General features: G+C 38.6%; 1 protein-coding gene across 4 annotated transcripts in view; it reads left to right on the top strand.

Annotated features, from left to right (window-relative positions):
• The first annotated feature begins 694 nt into the window (after window positions 1-694).
• CERKL (ceramide kinase like) overlaps window positions 695-21,982 on the top strand; it is a 50,907-nt gene continuing 29,619 nt past the window's right edge. For 2 of the 4 annotated variants that reach the window (XM_040069354.2, XM_040069353.2), the window contains exons 1-2: window positions 695-917; window positions 21,508-21,750. In XM_040069354.2, the coding sequence (XP_039925288.1) occupies window positions 695-917; window positions 21,508-21,750 (466 nt within the window). The remainder of the gene's footprint in view (window positions 918-21,507; window positions 21,751-21,982) is intronic. The other 2 variants (XM_040069355.2, XM_058421324.1) reach the window with 2 other exon arrangements.

Raw genomic sequence — 21,982 nt, 5'->3', positions numbered from 1 at the left:
CTGCACTGGCTCACCTGACAGCGGATCTGCTCTAGTACGAATCAGCATCAGACTCCGAGTCACTGTTTTGCTCGGTTCGTTATGAATGAAGGGTATAACTGGGTGTTGCCTCCACCCGGGTTTATGGGAATAATCTATTTTGCGCCAGGAATGACAACATGGTATTTACATTAAGGTTTTGTCAGAGTCACAACTTGTGAAAGACCCAGACTTTTTAGTATGGGAGGGGCTATTAGAACTTCACGTCGTAGTTTCCTAAAGCTAAGTAGCACCTATATTGTTAATGATAACAGAAAAGCGGGAGACGTGGGACTCTGACAAGGAAAGTTAACTTCTGTAGCGGGAGCGTTCCTTCCTTGGAGAAGTAACTGAGGAGAGCGGAGCGCTGAGACGCCCGAGTGCGCCGGGGCCGCTGTTGCCCGCGGGCAGCGCCCCTGTCGCGGTCCGGCCGGTGCCGCTCTGCGCTCCGCGAGGCGCCGGGAGGGACGCGCGGCCCCGGCAGCCGGGCCCCTCTGTCCCGCTGCCGGCGAGGCACGGGCGGTCCCTCGGCGGCGGCCCCGGGCCGGGCCGGGCGCCCTCCCGCCGGCCCCCGGGCGGTGGGGCCCCGCCTGCGGGGCGGGGCGGGCGGCGCTCGGCCCGGCGGGCCGCGGGCGGTGCGGCGGGGCCGGAGCGGAGCGGAGCGGGTACCGCCGCCATGCCGGGCGCCGCCGCCCAGCTCCCCCGCCCGCAGGGCCGCGCCCGGGCCGCGCCCCAGGAGCGGCGGCGGAGGGTGGCCCCGCTGGACGCGGCCCCGCCGGCCCGAGCCGGGGACGAGCCGCTCCTCAGGGGCATCTTCGAGATCGGCAAGAGGAGCTGCGATGTGGTTCTGAGCGCCCGGCGGCTCCGCTGGAGCCCCATCCTGCCCGAGAGCCCCACAGGTGGGACGGGGCAGGGCGGGGCAGGGGTGTCCGCCCGGCCGGGAGCGTGCGGCGCGGCCAGGGGCGAGCGGGGAGAGGCGGCCGGGGCTGTCCGGGCAGCGCGGGGCAGTCACCCTAAACCGGGATTGCAGGAAAGTGCTTAAAGGCGCTGCTGTCGGGCGCTTCTGTGCCCTTCAAGGTTACTTTGCCGACTGAAAAGAAATTGTTCGTAGCGCTTTGAGTGTCTTGTACCTGAACCGGCTGTCTCTGGCAAGTGTCTTGTCTTCTTGGTGGGTCATACGAAAGGGACAGAAGGTAGAGAGGATGTTTTTATGGCCTCTTAGCCACAGGCAGAGCAGTAAGAGGATTTGATTTTGTTTTTACGGCATCAACTTTTCCCGGCTTATACTCTTTGGCAGGTACATAAACTAGAGCGCAGAGAGGAGAGTATAGTTTTGCGAGACGTGCCTGAGTTCTGTGACGAGGCTTCTGTTGCTCTGTGGTGTTCACACGGCAACACGCTGAGAAAGTGTGGTTAAAGGTGAAACAAATCAAGTGAAACAAATTATACACAAAAGTTTGAGAACCAGAGGAATGCTGCTGGAACGTATCTAAATAGATATTTTTCTCCTAGAAACTCTAAACATATATGTAGTTTTAAAACTGCATACACACTCCTAAGGGTGCTTGTTTATTTCAGTGACCTCCCGGTGTTTACATGAAAGAGAAATCAAACTTGTATTCAAGAATGCTGTTTCCAGGCAGCATGTTTGCCTTCAGGGATGGAATGGTTAGCTTGTCCAGGCTTAAAATACCACGTTTATTTTAGAAGTGTGTTGGACATAACTTAAAAGTTCCTATAGGTAAGATCTCATAGCCATGGAGCCGGCATTTGGAGAAGGAAAGAAGTAGTCAGGTGCTCACAGATAAAGTCAATATGGTTCAATTAATGTAGCCATGTTGGGATGCCGGAGCTACCGAAACTGAACAAATACACATTCATGCCCTGCTGTTGACTCCTCTGCACAGTGTAATGCAGTGCTGCACTCACACTCAAATACCACTGAGTTCTGATCACCCTGCAGCCGCTGTGGCCGCACAGTCCTTCCTCTTGGGGAGCCAGCTTAAGTAATGCTGTTACTTAGTGCTGAAGGTTCTCTTCCTTCCCATTTGGGACTAACTACAGGTCTCTGTGTATGTGATCTGTAATGTGATTTATTAATTATTTAGTACTGTGTGTAGAGCTCTAATAGAAGTGTCACTTTATGTTCTGCCTCTTTTGATGTAGGTTGAATTGGCATATATCAGGAACTAGGGTCTGTAATTGTCTTGTAACTGTCATCAGTGAAGGATATTAAGAAGAATAGACAGGAAAAATGAATTTTGGTGTATATTGCTCCATGCTTCCAGAGATGGGGAGTATGTTCTGTGGTTTGGGATTGATGTAGTTTTGGCCTTTTTTGTTTCGCTGGTTTGGTTTGCATATTTTCCTAGGAAAAATTCATCCCTCTCAGTTGCTACTTCTGTACAGGCGTCAGAAACTTTTTATAGCACCTGAAAGGCAGTGAAGTATGCAGTGCCTATAGTCAGACCTATAGCAGATGGCAGGATTTCAGGAGTCCTATGGAAAGCAGTGCTGACAAGCTGCTGCCAATTTTATCAGGATTTGGGCTTTTACTACCCATGTATTAAATATACACTGAAACTTCTTTCTCTGACAATTTGGTTTTATACTATGTGGCATTGAACTGCTGAGTAGTTTTGTTTTTGAGAGGCTGCAGTTGTAGCAGTCAAACAGATTATGGAGCTTGAATGTTTTTTGTCTCCCTCATTCTTGGCTCTCAGTAGCATTTACCCTGGGGTGTTCTGTACTGGTGCTGGGAGGAGCCATCTGTGGTAGGGTCTCATTCATAGATAAGTACAGCACTGGAGTGTTCAGGGATTGCTAACGGCTCTCTGGACAAGTCTTTCCACTGGGATTTGGCTTATGCACGCTCTTTCCAACCCAAAAGCTTCATAATGTACTTTGCCTTAGGCTCTAAGAGGTCAAGCCAGGTCTTCACGCTTTGCAGGTGCTGCTAAATGTCTCTTACTTGGACTTGTATGTAGCAATTCTTCCTATTTTAGGCAAAGGTCTTTTTTCTACCACAAATCTTACACTCTGTCAAAATAAGAGAACTCTAAGGTGGTTGCTTTCTTCCCTTTTTCCTAACCTCCCATCCCCCATAGTTCTCCAGATGAATTCCTGTCTTGCTGAAGTTGCTTGTCATCTACAGCTCTACCGTTCCGATTGTTAGTTTTCACATGTGGTAGTTTGTGCAGCCTTGGCTCCTCCAGATTCTACTAGAGCTCAAAGCTGCAGCTCAAAGTTCCCAAGGAGGGGATGTGTGCCACACCTGGGCCCAATGGTGTCACAGTGATGTATGTGTAATTGTGCTCCATTACACTGTTCCTGTGGGGCTCTAGGCAGCCTGATTATCAGGAGGACTTCCTTCTTTACTTTGTCCTAGGTTTCTGCAGCTTCCGTCTCCAAGAGGTTTTTGGTTACCCATGCTTGCTGATGAGTTTTGATGGCTTCCTTTGTTGTTCCCTCTACAGCAAAGTTCCTACCTCACAAATAAGCCTGACCCATTATGAGTTTTGTGTGTTATTTATTATAACAAAGCTTATGGCAGAAGTGAGTCTTGGGCAGGCGGCTGGGCATGGAGCCTGGGGGAGTGAATGTGTCAGGTGGGAATGTGGACAAGTGTGAGGCACGGCTCAGCTGCCCCCTTGGAAAGGCTGCAGCTACAGCCTGGCTGTGCAGCTCAGCCGAGCCTTTTCTCCTCGCTGGAGGCAGGACCCCTCTGGCCCATAGCGGCTTGCCTGCTTTATGCAGTGCACAGGGTGCCCAAGGAGAAGCAGAGCTCACAGGCAGTAGTTGATGTTTTTCTCTAGCTTCTTTCTATGCAGCATTTCTGTGCTATAAATAGAATGGAAATTAAGAAAAAGGCAAGGTTTCTCTATTCATAATCAAGCCCTGAACTGAGGAGGTTCTCGTTTTGGATGCTGCTTTGAAACTGTAGCAGAGAAAGCGGTCTTATGTACAGATTTGAATATTACGTGTGATTTTTATAAGTTCCCAGAAGATCATTTGTATCCTCTTTATGTATACAGCTTTTTTTTGTTGTTGTTTTTAAATAAAGACAATTTCTGTCAGGTAGGAAGTGTAACAAAACTGGCACTTGTCCAGTGCTTTACCAGTATGTGAAGTCTGGAGGATTTGATTATGATGAAAAACTTTATAAGTGTAATTTCTTGTCTGTGTAGGGTGCTAAACTGAACGGTATATGAAGTTATTTTCTGACTGAGAATACAGCTTGCAGGCTGGGCTGACTATTTGGATAATAATACTAATAGTTTGGATAAAACTTGCTTTTTAAGTGTAGGTAATTGAACATAATTTCTAAATTAATTAATGAGCAAGAAAATAAGATCTTGGAGCAATCCAGAGGTTAATGTGCTATTGAATGCACATTTAATAATGAATAATAATAATAATAAAACATATATAATGAATTAAAACTAATCAATATATTGTTTAAGTATGCTATTCTTATCTATGGTATGTTACAGTTCTTGTTGATAGTCATCTTAAAATATAGATTTATAGGTATCCTATGTAAGTGCAGCAATAAGGAAAAAGAATCACTGATGTGTTTCAACAGTGAAAGAGTCAGCAATAAAGGACTTAAAATTAATTCCGAGTGCATAGTGGCCTGTTGCCAAGGCTATTTAGGAACAGATGTGGCTGAAATAGATACCAATAGTCTGTTTGGGATCTCTAAAGTAAGACATCTGTCAGTCTATCGGTCAGTCAGGAATAATGGAAATGGAAACTGGCTGTTACAAAATGTGAATTACTGAAGTTCCAAGAGGACCAAATTCAAAGCTTTTGATTCTACTTCTGACATGTAGAGAACATATTTTCTCTAAGTGGCTTCTCTATTGTCCAAACAGAAAACCTATTTTGAAGGAAGAGACATTAAAAAAATATGAAGTGTAACTGAAAGTGAGGTATTCATGTGCCACATTAATATATGGCTTTAAGATGTATATTGAAGGAAGAAAGCAAGAAAGTTTTAAACAATCCCATGGTGTCTGAACTTATAAGACACTCAAATCTTTGTCCAGGAACTCCATAAAAATAATGTATTTTAGAAAAATGAAGCTGCAAAATAATTTACTAATCTACAATTTATTGTGGAAATTTAAAAATATTTATGGAAATAAGATACACTATTTAAAGGAGTCTTAAAATTTGTTCTTTTTTTCAGGGAACTTTGAACATAATACCTTGACTGTCCTTGTGGTTTTTTTTCCTTTATCAGAAGATCAGTTCATGTGTTTGTGGCACAACTTAAGTTGTTTCATTCTTTCTGTTCTCTCTTGTCTTTCACACATTTATGCACCTCTTGGCTTGCATTGAAAGAGGCTAACATACTCTGGATATCCAATAGGGTCCTTTATATGCACTTTAATTCTCTACCTCCTAGGGGAGAGATCTGATATTTAAATCTTTGTTCCAGGAACAAGAATTCTATTGATGAATTTGTAGTCTGTGTTATCTTAAAGCTCTTGTAGGCCATAAGCTCAGCAAGTTTTAGACTTGGATAAAGGTGATGGGTTTTGCTTTTTGGTTGGGTTTTTTTCTTAGTTTCTCCTGTAGCACTGTGTAATAATTAGGTCTTTGCCATATTCTGTTATTACAGAAAAGGCCACGTTTTTCTTTACTCCCCTCCTCTTCGTGCCTGGGGAGTGAGGATGGTGCCTGGCTGGGTGCTTGGCGCGTTGTGCATCACTGGGCACTTGGCACACCAGGAACAAGCCAGGCGTAGCTGGTGCGAGTTTTTGGCCGGTTTTTTTGAGCGGGCAGATTGAAGAAAGATAGGTGGGAATCAGGGGGCAATCAGGAGCGCCGTGGTGGGGCTGAGCTGATGTATTATGGGAGTGCAGGGGTTTTGGTGCAGTGCCCTGTGGGTGTGGGAGGGATTTGTGGCTACTGTGGAGAGGGATGTGAGTGAATGGAGGGGACACTGGAGCTGTTGCTGGGCAGACAGGGAGACATGCAGGGTGATGCTGAGGTGTGAGGGGGGTGTGTGATACAGGAGGAGGGAATCACTGGAGAGTTAGAAGAGACATAATAAGGTGGTGAGGTGTAGAATGTGAATTTATTTTAAAAAAAAGTTATCAAGGTTCCATAATTTACTGTGCCTTTTGGGCAAAGGTGTGCATGAGTCAGCTGATGGTCCTGCTTATATAGAATGATGGAGAGAATCCAAAGGTGTTCACTAAAAAAGAAGTTGATATGCTAACTAATCTTTGATGTCCATGCTAGTGATACTTTCATATCCACAATAGTGCTCTAACACTGAGTCCCTTTCTCAGCGTAAATGATTGTTCTTTTAAAATCATTAAAGAATATACATTCAAATCCCTTATCTAAGTAGAAGTCTCTTAATTCAGTTTCTTAATTATCCTGGGTTTTGGCCCTTCAGAAACACTATTTTTTTAGCCCTTCTTTTAGATCCTAGATGCTGTTGTATTCTGTCTTTGATTGTCATTTTTTCATATCATCCCTGAATCTGTACTCCTTTATTATGCACCTTTGTCTTTTTCTATTGCATCAAATGTTGCCTGCTTATCTTGACTTTTAAGCGTAGTTAATTGGAAAATGCATGATGATTTTTTTTTTTTTTTTTTGCAGTTGCAAAATAGAAATAAAAGCAGGAAAGTCTGTCATCTGCTCTTGTTGGAATCAATAAAACTAAACTTAGAAAAACAATTTTCCTCTTCTTGTGAATATCTTGTTAACTAAGTATGTCACAGAAGCAGCAGGTAAATAATAGATACTGTTGCAATTATGTAAACCCCAAACAAAGAGATATTGGATAGAAGAAATACCTTTTTGTTTGAAGTTTCATTTAGGTATATCTGGCTATAGTATGCACTGCCTTTAGAAGGAAGTTTTTATTCAACACATGCAGTACTCCAAAGATATTTTTATCCTACTAAGACAATTTGTGGAAAGCTTAAGTGGCTGAAAATCCAAGAACATAACCTGAAGAACTGAGTTGTCTGTGTACCTTAACATTAGTGGGTTGTGGAACCCATGTTTTCCATTCAAGGATATCAGTGGTCCTGGTTTTTATGACTTATGTTGTAACAGTATGTGCAGACAAAAAACCATAATGTGTTGAGTATCTGATACATGTATTACCATATTGCCATAAGGAACTGCTATTATGTTAGACACCAACTGATTTTGTGATAGTGTTGGATTTCTCTCACATATGCTTATGTTTTTGTACAGATGATCCTTTAGGAACATCTGCTAGTTTTGTGGTGGTATCTGCTGTTTCCTTTCAAAATTTGACCTTTTTGTCATTTAATGCTGTGACTGCTATAGAATTGTGTTTTACCAGGATCCTTTTCAATTGATTCCTGTCTCATAGACATTAACAGTCAATTTTTTGGGTTGTGTTTTTTACTTTTTTTTTTTTTTTTTTTTAAACTGCTGACTTGAAATAAGTGAGTAGAACATCTTCCTTTAATTGTTCAGGTTCTTTCAAAAATACTGGTGTCTGTGGACTAAAGATGTGGATGGTACATCTCAAACTATTTCACTAGGGATGTAGTCTTGGAGCTCTTGTCTTGCAATTTAGGAAACCTTCCCCCTTTAGTTGAAGAGCAGATTTGAACAGTAAAACCAGGTGTTGTAAAAAAAGAAATTGAAATAGTGAGCCTGAATTTATGTGTGAGACTTGATGTCTGGTAGACTATCTGTAAAGGATTTGATGAACCACAGTTCACTTATGTTTAAGATCTGGTGGAACCTCCTTCTTCCCCAGTTTCTCTCTTAGTTGTCATAGGAATATATTAAATCACTGACAACAATTTTTTCAATGACTTGGTTTGACTCACACTTCTCTAGTCTAGCATGTGGCTATTTCTTACCTGTGTGTTGCAAGTTTAAACAAATGGTCCGTTCATTAACAGAATTCAGTGCTGAACTCTGAATTTCTGCCTGTTTGAGCAGTGTCAGTTGGTAGTTAGCTGGATGCTTTTCAGTACTGAGTAGTTGCTGTAGTTGTCAGTTTATTTGAACTGTGACAATATATCTGTTCTGCCAGTCCATACACTCCAGTGAATATAGGAAAGTGTTCTTTGTGAGGCTCTGAAAATGCAAAGCAACAGATGTTATGTACTGCACAATTATAGGTATCCTGGAAACAGATCTTTACACAGTGCAGACAGTCTTGGAAAAACAAAATTTGACACACAGCAATAAATCCTTATAACTAAATATAATACTGTTTTGCACATACTGATCTGAGTTTGGGTAATTTAGCGCTCACTGTTAGATCACCCTCCTGTCTGTCATTTCACAAAAGTTTAAAAATTATCTTCTAGCTACATTTTTCTGCATTGATTTAGTACAGCACAGTAGAAATAGAATAAATATTCTCACTTAAAATATGAAAACGTCTTTTGAAAGAAGTGTATGTAATTCTGAGTGAAATTTTTTGCTAACAATAAATAGAAAAAAAATTAAGATGACTTGCTGGGTTTCTGTGTGAAAATAGCACATCTTTGCCTGGCTGATCTGTTGACTATTCTGAAGATGGCTCAAAATGAGCTTGCTCCTGTCCAAGTCCTCTCCCTGCTCTCCTGTTAGTTGCATGGCCTTTTGGAGACTTGTCAAAATGCTCTGTCAAGAAAGGTACTGAAAGATTTCACACTTGGATGGTTTTGGGTTTCCCAAAGGCCTGCTCTGTCACATCTATGTAATTTAACTTGGAGTGAGGTGATTAGCTAGGGATCAAAATGATCGTAGTGCCAGTGAGTAATACACTAACAGTTAGATGGCTATAGATCGTGGTAACTTGTGTCAACATCAAACTTTGAGCAGATTTGTGATTTCATTCAGTGGATTCTGCAGCTGACACATTCTCTGTAAACCTAAGTGTATTGTATGTTACCATGATTGGGAAAAGATTGTATATAGTTGTCTGTTTTTAATTTTTTAACGTTTTTATATAAGGAAAAAGAATACTCTGATATTTAATGTCAAATGTAATGTTTCTTGGTCACTTGACTGCAGCACACTCATTAAACAAGGCCAGTAGTAGCAAGCTGGTTTGAAAACAATGCTTAGCAGAAAAAAAGAGTACCTGATCAATATTTGTTTCCTTTTTTTGGTTTGTTTCCGTTTTTAAGTGCAGTACAAATTAAAATTAAGTAAGAGGGTTTTTTTTCTTTAGGATTTACATTTGTTGAATAGTTAATTATTTAAAACATGATGGAAACGAGCAGGTGGTGATTTTGAATTTTTGTCCCTAGGTCTCACTTGTTTTATGGAAACCATTTGGGGAAGGTACACACAGAAATTCAGTACTGAACTTATAATGATTTTTATGTATACAGATGTTTGTCTTGCTTAAAGCAGATACTGTTTTTTCATTAGCATTTAGCAATATTGATTTCATGTGGGAGCAGAGTAATAAAGTCAGTACTTTCCTACAGCACAAATTCAAAGCCTTGGCAGTTTCGCAGATTTGACTGGGTAACGGGACAGTGAGTCCAAGAGTGGGAATAATCACATGTAGTGTAGTGTATCGATCTCTTACTTGAATGCCATCAGCTTGGAATAAAGATCAGGAGCTGTAGCTATACCATTCCTAATGTGTATGATTATAGGTTTATCATGTGGAAAATGTCATCTGTCACTTAAACAGTTGTCAGGATTATTATGTTAAGGATAATTAGAACATAAATAGAGACTAAAGCAGATGTTTGTATGCTCTATAAACCAGCAGTTATTTAACCATATCTTGAATACTGTGTGCAGTTCTGGTGTTCTCAGAAGGTTCAAGGGGTGTCAATGGTTAAAGGTGCCTAATGGCTTCTGGATGAGAGTGGCTGACTGGACTGGCACTTTTTTGGTCTGAAAGGAAGGCGCTTGAGATGGGGCCTGGACCAAGTAGGTGACAGATGTACAACATAAGAAATATGGTGCATCTAATAAGGCTGAGAAGAACCAGGCTGCAAACCAAATGAATAGCTAAGAGAAATGTAAAACTTACTGCCAAAGGATTGTTGATGCTAAAAGATTTTGTGGATTCAGATGGAGATGGAAGGCCTCATTTGGGTGCTGTTAAATGTGTAGAAACCCCAGTCAGTTCACGGTGTCCCAGATGAAAACAGGTGGGGAAACAGAGTAAGTGCTTCCTTTATTCCTTCTCTTCTCTTAGCATCTGCTTATAGCTATGGTCTGATATAAGATACTGGGACAGATGGACATTTGCTCTGTCCCGGTATTGCCGGTCTTACATACCAGAAACGAGTTAAATTATATTTAAATGATATTTTGAGTAAAAGCACACACATCACTAGCCTGCAATTCCACCAGTGTCTGCAGTGCCAAGCAAGATTTGATGATAAAATTTGAACTTCAGTTTGCCTAGCCTTCCGTTTGCAAGGTACTTATTTTTAGTGATGGAACAATACCATTCAAGGTATTCAAGGTGTGTTCTTTGCCTGACAAAATACCAAGGGGTTAATTTTATTAAATGTTGGTTAAGAATTACAATGCAGTAGCAGACTGTATAGGAAACCTGAATTTCTTAGTTATAATTCCCTTGAAAATCTTCTTCATATAAATGCTTATAATTATTATAGTCCTGGGGTTTTAAAATATGTTTATTTGTGTTGTGGAGGAATGAAGGTAAATTCCAAAGACATAGTTAGATTTCTATAGGATAAGAATTTGAAACAATTGCAAATGGTTTAGTTTGATCAACTTTAAAATAAGGAAGAAGTGTAACTTCAATATGCTTTGCTGGTATTTTCCCATAAATATATTTGAGAAGGTTTCTGGTGTTCACAGAAGACAACCTGTAATATAAAGCATCCATTTCCCTTTTTTATGTCAGCAGCTTAAAGATGTGTGCCAAGGTATCAATACTGATTATTTCTTGAACACAGGTGGTGATAATTTTCTTGCACTAATTCACTTTATGGCTAAGTGAAAGATTATTGGATGATTTGTAATGTGTGGCTAGATACGTGTAGAAAGCAGTATTTGTTAAATTAACTTTTACATGAGCAAAATAGGCTTAGTGTTGTGATAGAGGAAAATTTGCATGGAATAGTAACAACAACACACCGTGCAAGTGCATGCTGGAGAGTTTGAAGATGCATCTCTGTTGCTTTGTGGGTACTTTGAATGGGAATTGCTCCCTGACTCTGTAACCATATGGAGGATCGTGATGCTGTGAGTAAAATTCATAAGATTTGCAAGGAAGATACTTCAGCCTCATAGTGGTAATCTCTGTGCATACTGGTGTAATGCTAGCATTTAAAAGTTTGGGGGAGTAAAAATTTGTTTGTATTATGGGAGATTTGAAGTGTATCTTTGTCATCTGACGTGTTTATTCAACAGCAAATGACGATCAGAAACTGGCTTATTTGTTTGGTTTTTTTAATACGTCAATCAGTCATCTTTCTGTTTGATTGTAGTGCCTAGTACTAGGATTAGGAATGGATATGTAAATATGATGTGTATGTGCAATCACCATACTGGAGGTAAGAAGAGTTGGTGGTAGACACCAAAGAACTTGCTTAAACTGCATTGGAGAGGTTTGTTTGAAGTTGTTGGTGCATGCCAGGATGCAGAGCAGACATTGTGAAGCATTTTGGGGTGGGTTTTTTTGGAGGGCTTTTTTGATGAGTGTCTCTGTTTTAAAGGAGTTAGAAAATAGGTAGGTTTCTGTATATAACTTAGCATACTAATGCAATTTGATATAAAAGTGAAAGTTATCGCTATACTTTATTTTGAATTTCATGGTACTCAACACTGACATTTTATGCATAAACCATTTTGTGAATTCTGCATGTTCTCTGAAATACATTAACTTCTACTTTATGCACTGGTTATGTCAGAATTCAAAATGGAGATCTCCAGATTTTTGAGACTCCCATGAAAATTTCAAACAATATTGTAAATGACTCATTGCCATTTATTAATGTAATTTGTGAACAGTATAACAACATAAAATATTAAAACAACTCAAAGGGCTTCACCTGATAATTTTGAGTGCATTTTAATTTTCAAAAAACCATTATATATAATTTTTTATAGACTAATCAGATATTCCCTGGAATAATTTTTTTCTGCTAAACATTTTGTAGACCTGTTGATAGACTTTGTAAGTGTCTGATGCACATGGACCAAAACTTAAGTTAGCTGAAAGATATTTATTATTTACAGTTTTTGTTTGACACGGGTGTTGCAGGGCATGTGCAGCAGTTCTGCTGCTAAATGAAGTGAGCGTGCCCTGAGCTCGGTGCGGATACATGGGCACAGGTGGGCGTCCTGGTGGTGTGCACCATGCAGGGAAACACATGGCACTACACAACATGGGGCAAAGAGCACGCAGTTGGAATTAGAAATCATTTTATCCTGTGGAAATTTGTGCTTGTTCATGTACGGGGTTGTAATTTCTAAAAAGGGTGTGCGTGTTATATTGAACATTTGTGAGATGAACAGCACTCTAACGTAGTTGTCCTTACTTTGTGCAGAGAGGAGCTATTGTCTGAGCTTGTTTATGTCAATATTTTAATAATTTATCTTTATAACTGCTTTTGACTATATTTATAGTAACATTGGCACCCTGTGTACAGAAGATACAATCAGAGCTGAAAGGAAACTTGCATCCATCTGGAAGCAATAAACTTTTCTAAAAGACTGCACAGTGTTACTCAATCCTGTGATTTCTCACTGTGAGTGAAATTAAGGTTTGGTTCAGTTGTGTCACATCATATTGGTATCAAATCTTTTGTGAGAGCTTTGTCATAGTGTTAAGCTACAAAAAAAGAAAAAAATTAAAACTGATGACAATCTGAGAATGTAATTTCCTCGGTCGCAGAATTACGCATTATTGCAAATGGAGTCATTTCTATATAATAAAAATAATTGTAATACCGGAAATCTTCTGGAGTGTTGCATTTTGTAAGTTTTCTTTTTATATTAAGTACTAATTTGTATAGTACACAATTGACTAAAAATACCTTAAATTTGGTGTTGTGTTCTGAGTAATTTTTGTATTGCACATCTATCATGTAATATAAATTATATTTTTAATATGACAAAATATTTTACAAAGTTAGAGAAATATGAACAGTGTCCATAAGGAGAAAGGGGGAAAAAATCTAGATTATAAAGATCACCTAAAAAAATTCTAGGGTTTTTTTTGTTGCTTTTACGTTTTTTCCAAGTGTGGTGTACATGAACAAAATAGGATTTATTCACCCCTGCAGGCAAAGTGGTGTAGCCTGCATTTTTCCTGTTCTTAAGTGGCAACTGAGCGTTGGGGTGAGGGAAGGTTTTATGCTTGTCAGAGCGTTCTGGTGGTGCTATTGCCATCTCTTGCCCTTAGGCTAGCAGGAGATGCAGATACAATGATACAAAGGATCGCAGAGTTTCCTTCATAAATCTCTGAAGGAGGAAAAAAAAAAAAAAGTAGACCAGAGATCAATGAGGATAAAGCCAAACATGTAGAAGTTCATGGATGAGCTCATCTAGCAGCTGATAGCTATGCTTTGATAACTAAAAGCATGACTTGCTAGGGTACATGAATTGTCAATAGTTTACAGAAGGAAATTCACTTGTGCTTAGAATGGGCTGCTTGTTCTTTTTTCCTGAACAAAATGTTTCTTGAAAACCTTTTCCAGAAGAGACTAAAATTCAGATATTTGAGACATAATAAATTCCCTGAAACACTGCTATTTAGCAGTATGGATGATTTCTAAATCTGTATTTGAGGCTGAGGCAGATCTGGTACAAATAAGACTCTTAAGTAAAAGTAATTATCAACTTGTATTTAATCAAACTCAGTAATGTCAAGTGACCATAAGAGGTTATTTGTTTCCCCGCTTCCCTTTATTTTCTGAAATGACAGAAGTAATTGCTGTGATTGTAACACAAATTAGTAGGTACAAAACACTCTGTATGTATGAGATGTTTTTGAGGAAATGTAAAATTAGGCTCATGTTTCCTCTTTGGGGATTCTTTAGTATATTTCAGGTCTGCTAGCCCATTCTATTAAATCATGTAGGCTACTAGATACCAGTCTTCTGTTTATTTCAGAAATCTTTCTCCAAATAAATTCCCTTTTATGATGGGTGTATGGTTGGTCTGTGTAAGACCAGTCATTTAATCTGACACATATGTTTGCAGAGATTGTGGGAATTGGTGGAAATCAGTGACACTTTTTACCCTGTTGTTACTCTGAAGTTCCTTACATAAGTCCTCTTACTTACTAAATGCAAAGCCTCAAAGTTTCAGCCACTAAATAAAAGGGTTGCAGTTGCTTTTCAAATAATATTATGAAATTAGGCAGCATGTGGGCCATATTCTTAATATAAATTGTAGAGCTTTCTATATTTCCAGTGACCTCTTTCTTTCTGTGGTGTTAATAAGAAAATGTAATTATTGAAAGCAAAGGCTTTGCTTCATGCATCTTCTCAAATGCTTCAGGATGGGAATTAGTCATTCCCTGCCTTGCTTTCTTTCAGCTTACCTTGTTGTTTTAGCATTATTCCCAATAGATCTTTATGTTATTTTTAAATTCATTATCTCCCTCAAATTCTTTCTTGTAGAATGAAGGGGAAACTCTTCCTTAAGGTGAAGCTTTTTCTCTGGAACAGCATTAGGCCTTCTGCTAAAGCTTCAACCACACACTTTTTTGCAGAGATCTTACTGAATAAAGCTATTTGACTTATTTTCAAAATGCCAGTTTCTGTATTTTTCTAATGAAATTCTGACATCAGCCTGTAGTTAATAAGCAAGGTAATGAGAGCTGAATCAAGACCCTAATGAAAACTTGATGAATAGATGTCTGATGAGCCTCATTGCAAGAGGAAAGGACTTTTCCATGGCCTGCTGGGCATCAAGCAGACCCAGGATGCTGTGTATGAGCGTCACTCTGAGATCTGGTCATGCTCAGAGGGGAAGTCCCGGAGCCTGGCCTTTCTCCACATGGCATCAGCTCCAGCAAAAACAGCCTCAGAGCTGTACTAAACTTTGCTCTTACAGTATGGGATCCTCTTTTCTTTTGGTCCAGCCAGGACTAACTAGTTTGGTGATGATTGTTCTTTTCGGAAGTTTGCCTACTGCAGTCTTTTAAAGCTGTAGTGGAACTTAACCACATTTTAAGGGCTTGAGGCTGGTCCAACTCAAGACGTCAAGGACTACACCAAATGTTCCCTAAAGCTGCCCTTCCTTCAGGTGTTGTGATACGATGCGGTGCACAGGGGCTGTGTGTGCAACAGCCCTCTTGGACTGGTGGGGATGTTCAGAATATTGAGGATTAGTTTTTAACTGATATGGTGGAGAACAGGGGCTGGAATCAGCTGGTTGCGATGTCTAGGAGAAAGAATCGTTTGAAAAGTGGTGAGAGACAAGAGGGGAAGATGAAAGGTAGGAGGTTTTAGTTTTAGGTGGATTTACCTGTGCTGTGAATATAGTAAAATGGTTTCGTAATAGGTGAAATTATTCTGTTACGTAATGTAAGCCTTTATCCCATGACTGAGATTTGCATTGGAAAATTACTGAGTTTGTTGGGTTTTTGGCTAGTATTGTGTTGAAAATTTGAAACCTGAAGTATAAATTTTTTTTGAATTTTATTTTTTTTTAATATGTCCGTAATTCTTCATAAAAATAGTCTTCTTAGAGGTAACTATCTGTGACAGTAGTTTAAAATGAGATTACTTCTTTAAGCTAGAATAGTGAGTAACTCCTTGTCCAGTGAAACATAACAGAATGTGTAATTTTTGTTTTGTAAAGTGGAGTTTTATTGAGACTTAATTTTATTTTTTTTAATGTAAAAGACATCACTAGAGTGCTAAAGAGTTAAGATAAGTCATTGTGCATCTTTTCCAGTTCTTGCTGACTCTTGTTGATCTGTGTGATCTTTGGGGAGTTAGCAATTGGAAGTGAAAATGCACAGCAGATTGGCTCAAGCCATGTTGACTTCCTGCTGATGACAGGAGACAGTCCCAGTCCTTCCTTCTTCCCTGCTGTGAATTTTCTTAGCACTTTGTAGCATCTCTAGTTTTATAGGACTTGTGTTGAACTGGTTATATTAAACATCTTGTCAGAGGGCTAATCCAGGGGAAAAGAAAAGTGGGCAATCTCTGTTACTTTAGGGAGTTGATTTGACTCAGCTGGGTTTTGCCCAGATCCAGACTTCAGCAAAAGGGCTGGACTGCACAGTCACGGCAGCTGAGTCGAGGGTAGGTGTCTGTATGGAGAGAGGGATTAGCAGCAAGGTATTGCATTTGCTTGGCAAAATACATCACTTCTCCCTAAGATTCTCTAGAGAACGAGAATGAAAATGGGCTGTATTCCTGTCAGATGTTTTTAAGCTCTGTTTTCTGCCCTGAAGGAATACAGCTGCTGCTGCAAGTGAAGAGCTGCCATTAAAAGCTGAAGTGAGTAGTTGCACCCTGCTTTTTCTCTCCAGCTCTGCAGAAACTGAGATGCATCTCTTCAGTCCCTTGTAGCACTTTCTGAGCTCCTTGCTGCTCCCAAGCAGGTCGTTGCACACAGTCTGAGAAATGTGTTTCTAGATTAAGGCCTTGCTTGTGTTAAACTTCTCCTGTAAGACCTTTTAAAAGGAGTAGAGTAATGGAAAACTAATCTTTAAACAAAAGGCCCCTCCCTTGGCCCTATACCACTTTCTCCTCAGTTTACTGTTCAATACTTTTGTCAAGCAGAAACTGGAATTTTGCTTTCTCTGCTTGCTATATTGAAGAATGAAAGGCATAGCATCAAATTTTGCCAGAAGTGTTGCATGACCTATCTTTTTGAAATAAGAAATCATTCAGAATTCATGTGTTTTGAAATAGCTTTTCTGTCTCATGTTTAGAGTATTTAAACAAGTGCTAAATAGCCAGAAAAGCTTTACAGTTTTTCTTGGCTTTTCTGGCAGGAATGATCATATCTGCTTTTCTCACTGCCAGCCCTTCTTAATCAATAAGTAGCTGAAAACTGTAGAGGTTTTATGAATCAGCTGCATGCTGCTTATTGTGCTTTGCTGATTTACAGTGTGGGAAAAATGGACTTAGTAACTGGTGGGCTAATAGGTGCTGGTTCATATGCATTAGACATTATAATGAATATTCCTAAACACAGATTTATAGACATACTGTCAAAGCTAATTTAATTTTTAATTCTATTTATTTTTGAGGGGGGTTTATATTACTATTGTTGTGTTTTATTGTATGTCCTGAATGGTTATTTTGAAAGTAGTGTTCATACAGTGTAGTATGGTCTGTGATCAATTTTATAATAAATAAGTGTTTTATAATAAGACACTTCTTTAATAAGTACTGATCACTGTATTTTCTTTGGTGTGGTCTTGATGATTTTTTAAAATTTCTATTTATTTCTGTTAAGTTACACTGCACTCAGCTATACCAGTCAACTGTTGAGGAAGTAAACTTTGAGAACGTCGTAGGGCAGAGAGCCTAAAATGTGTAAAATATTTATTTATTCATTATAATAAGGAGGGCTATGTATCTTGCCAAAGGGTCATAGGAAGCATTTATGACCAAGGGACTATAACACTCTTTGCTTTGTACCCAATTCTTGTACTTAAATTGTAGTCGCATTTTGTGTGTCCAACAGTCAAAAAATTGGTTCCTTCTTGAAGTGCTGGTGTTCATATTAAAATGCCACATTTTCTTTAAAACTGTTCTATTTTTCAGTAGTACTGCTTTTTTTCTTTTTGTGTATTTTTATCAATTTTGCTGTAAATATGAGGTAGTCTTTTTGTTTAAAGCCAAGTTTAACAGTCTTTACTAATTAAAATTTGGGTTACTATTTACAATTAAACACTATTGAGTATATTAGTTCCTCATCTTTTGATTCAGCTCAGTATGGTTGATTTCGACAGTTTTTTGGTAAATAAGAGAATCAACTACCATAAATAGGAAAAATGTAGGATAGTTCTCATTGCTTGAAATTAGTGAGATGATAAATAGGGACATAAAACTTCTTAGAGATTCATCTATCCAGCCAGATTTTCCTTTTTTTTTCATGCTGTATTTGGAAAAAAAAGTGGACATGTGCAGAAACTGAGTACAATTAGCGTCAAGCAGATAAATCCAACTCTAATCCTGTTTACGCTCTACATCAGACAGATGTGCTGAGATTGATTTAGACAAGCCCTTGGCTTATAGTAACTTTTTTTTTTAGTGCCATATATTCTGGTTTTGTTAGATCTTTGTTAAATGTTAAGTGCTGTTAGTTTTGCTCTTTCCTAGCGCCTGTAACCTACTTTATACAGGTTCCTTCTCCGCTTTCATGATGGCAGGGCAGCCTGGTAGAAGAGATTATCTTTATTCCTTGTAATTAAATTGACTTTTTTTTCAGAAGATACAACAATGGGAAGTGGGTACTGAATTAAATAAATAGCATGATATCTAATAGATGTATACTTAAATCTCTTGCAAGAACAGATGGTACCCAATATCTTCCTAAGTAATGTGAGAGGACAGTTAATGTCCTGAAACTGCTCGCAATCACCAACATGATCCTAACGAGCCAATACTTTTCAAAGTTTAAAAAAGTGTTTTCTCCAATATATACTTAATTGCAAAAGTAAGCTTGGTTGTTATCTCATTCTAGAAATATTTTATAAATATGGCTCATGACTTAAATTTTCTTTATCTGAGTTGTTTTATAAAATTTTACTGCATTTGCAATGGTCTTATTTTCAGTAAGCAAAGAAAAAGAAAATTGTAGAATATGCCTGGGATTTTATTCAGATTTATTTACAACTTTAGTAAAAATAGGCTGTTCTAATCCTACTAGCTAGTTCAACATTTCCTCTAGAAAATAAAACTCAAGGATAACTTTTTTTACAATTCACCATTCCTAGAGTTTATATCCTTTTCCAGGATGCATCTGGAAATGGATTCCTGTAAAACAAAGTCAGATAGTGGTTTTCAAAGTCTAGTGCTGCCTAGTAAGAATGTTTTATTTTAAATATCAAAAGTTTTGGTGTGCATCTGAGCAATGTAAGAATTTGATAAATACAGAGTAAGAGGAAGATCCACAAGCAAGTAAGTAACTTGCTGAAATAGAAAATTAGAAAATGCAGAGTTTACCTGGCTTTAGACTAAATGTCATTTTACAAAAGCTAGTGGGGAATAAAAAGTGTTTTATCAGGCCTTCGTTTTCCTTGACTTGTGCAGGATAAATAGGGTAATGTTTGTAACTTATATCTGGTGCACATCCATAACATTGGCATAATAGAGTTCATGATATCCTCAGCAAGACTAAGAGTTAAACCCAAAATATGATTTATTCTAAAGTATGATTTATTTTAAAATATTTAAAAAACAAGCCAACTTAGTATTGGTCTGTGTTTGTTGCAGCTCAGTTACTGCTGCAGAATGGTTGTGCTTATATTTGTGTCTTTGTTCACTTCTTTTCCTAAAACACTGAGCTTGTGTGCAGGCATTTTCAGTGTACTGTATGGTCTGACAGTGAGACATTGTGAAAAAACATAAGCAGACCCCTCAAAAATTCTATTTTAAAAATTAAAACCAGTCTTTAATGTAGGTATTAAACTACGTAGTTCTGGGTAATTTGGGACACCACCACTCAGTTTTTTATTTCAGGCCTACAAAGATGATTTACCCTTAAATGTTTTAGAAGAGCAGTACAAAGTTTGACAAAAATGAGGATCTTGGGTTTGGTAATGTTAGTACCAAGTGTGTTTGTACAATATCCACAATTTGAGTTTGTGTAAAATCAGAGTTCAAATGGAATTATACAGTATTTTTTTCCCCCTCCGTTCCCTCATTTTTAAAGGATACACATAAAAATACTTTTACAGCAGTTGTTACAGCACTTCAGAATTTATGTTGGGGTTTAAAAAATTATTTAGGTGAGTTTTCTCCTGCTTATTTGCTGTGTACTTCTGAAAATATGCACTACAGATAATTTCCTGTACTATCTCAATGCACACCAACATTTACTTGTCACAGTATTCCTGCTAGGGTTGGAATGATTTCAGTCCAGTTTTACACCTTAGTAACTGATTTATGGAGATATTAGGATGATAAAGTAAAACAAGTTGGGAAAAATATGTGGGAAGTATAACAAGGTCATGCTTCTATTTGTTGCAGGTTATTTGGTACAGAACAGGGAAAAATGAATTGGTTGAGAATTGTCAGAAGAAGTCATATTGACTTGAGCTTTAGCTGTATTAGCGTGGCTGAGGAGAAATCATCCAGGATTCCTGGATAGAGAGATGATCACTGCATAGTCTCCTTCCAGAAATGATGTTGAGAATGCCAGTATCAAACTGTTACAAGAATTGACAAAGTCATCTTTTTCCTGCCCAGAAAAAGTACATGACTTTCTGAAACCCTCAGCTTCATGTGGTGTAATGAAGTAGGGGGTGCTGTCCATCTTTCCCTGGATGACAATTAAAATAGGTTTTCTCAACACTCCAGTAGAGCACGTATCAACTATTCATCAAACAGAATCTGCTAGTTTTTGCTATTGAGAAACCAGCTGACAGATTTGTTGCTAGATTTGGGGAAGTTTTCTTGATTCTAGCATTTCTTGCCTTGGGCTGCAAAGGGACCTTTATCGGTGTGCTGTATCAGATCTGCTGTAATTATGAAGAAAGCAGGGAAAATATTCTCTCTCTGTCCAAAGAATGTGCTAGCTACAGGAATGATGACATTTTTCCTTCAGTTTGTGTATTTGATTTTGTTTTTGAGGAATTGGAACGCAGCTCAAGAGAGCAGAAAAAGGAGAAGCCTGTACCATAGTGCCTCAGTTGATACATCTCCAAAAGGCACTTGGAAATGAAGTGGTAGCATCTGCAGCCTCAGCATCCATGTAAATAACAGCCCCAAGATAACAAAACCTTCCCTTAGCCTAACACAAATCTCCCCTGAGATGAGGATCTCAAACTGTCACAAGACTTTTTTGAAGCTGTTTTTCATGTCTTCTAAACTGAATTCATAAATCAAAAATGAAAAAGAAGATGGGTAACATATTTTTGGTTTATTTTTGCTTAATTGTTTTTTGATATGTTTCTGATGTAAACACAAAAGGCAATGGTTGTATCAAATGAAAAAATGTAGTGAGCATCTAGTCAGCTTGGGTCATAGCACACTTTCTGATCTATGATTTGCAAGGATCACTGCTATGATTGTTATGATTTAGGCGACTAGAATAAAGAATTTGCTTTTTGAATGCGAATTCCAAAATGTGTTTCTTAGAGTGTGAAATGTTATTAATTTTTTTGAACACCAGAAAGGTGAGTAAATAACCGCTTTGAAATAGTTTTGTTTGTACAGCTGGATACATGACAAAGTTGGTAAAAGACCAGTGACTGAGGGAAATTATATGCCATGAGTGTCAATGCAAGCATGAACAGATGCAAGAAGTGAACCTAGAGATGAAGCCCTGACAATACTTGTAGTTGTTACTCCCAATCACATTAGTAATGCTTTTCTTTTTATTTTTTTCCCCTGACAGGTGATTCCAGTGTTGCTCTACAAGCTCAAGAGGAGATTATTGAAATGAAAGATGTATTTTCAGTTAAACTGAAACGTCGTCGTTTTGCAGGGCAGAAAAAGGGTGGTACCCTGTTGGGTATCACAATTTTTAAATGCTTGAATAAAGAAGAGAATAAGCTTACAGACTGTGCTGTCCATTTAAATAACTTAAGTGAAGATCATTGTCAGTCATGGTTTAGACATCTGAAGGAAATTTTGAATGGTAAGCATTTAATTGAGGTTCACGTCATATTTATTTCCATTGGCAATACATGAGGCTGAGTGAAGCTTAGAAACATCTTGTCCATGGAAATTAAGACACAGATATGAATCTTATTTCTGGAAAATATCTACTGAAGTTTTACATGGTCAATTGTAAAATCTAGAAAAGTGACAATAATTGACTAATGCATCTGTAAAAATGAAATAAATTGATGTTATTTTTGGAAGAGCTC

Source organism: Hirundo rustica, chromosome 7 (assembly GCF_015227805.2).
Source record: "Hirundo rustica isolate bHirRus1 chromosome 7, bHirRus1.pri.v3, whole genome shotgun sequence".
Lineage (NCBI taxonomy): Eukaryota > Metazoa > Chordata > Aves > Passeriformes > Hirundinidae > Hirundo > Hirundo rustica.
Note: the sequence above shows the minus strand (reverse complement) of the source record. Positions and strands in the feature narration are given on the sequence as shown.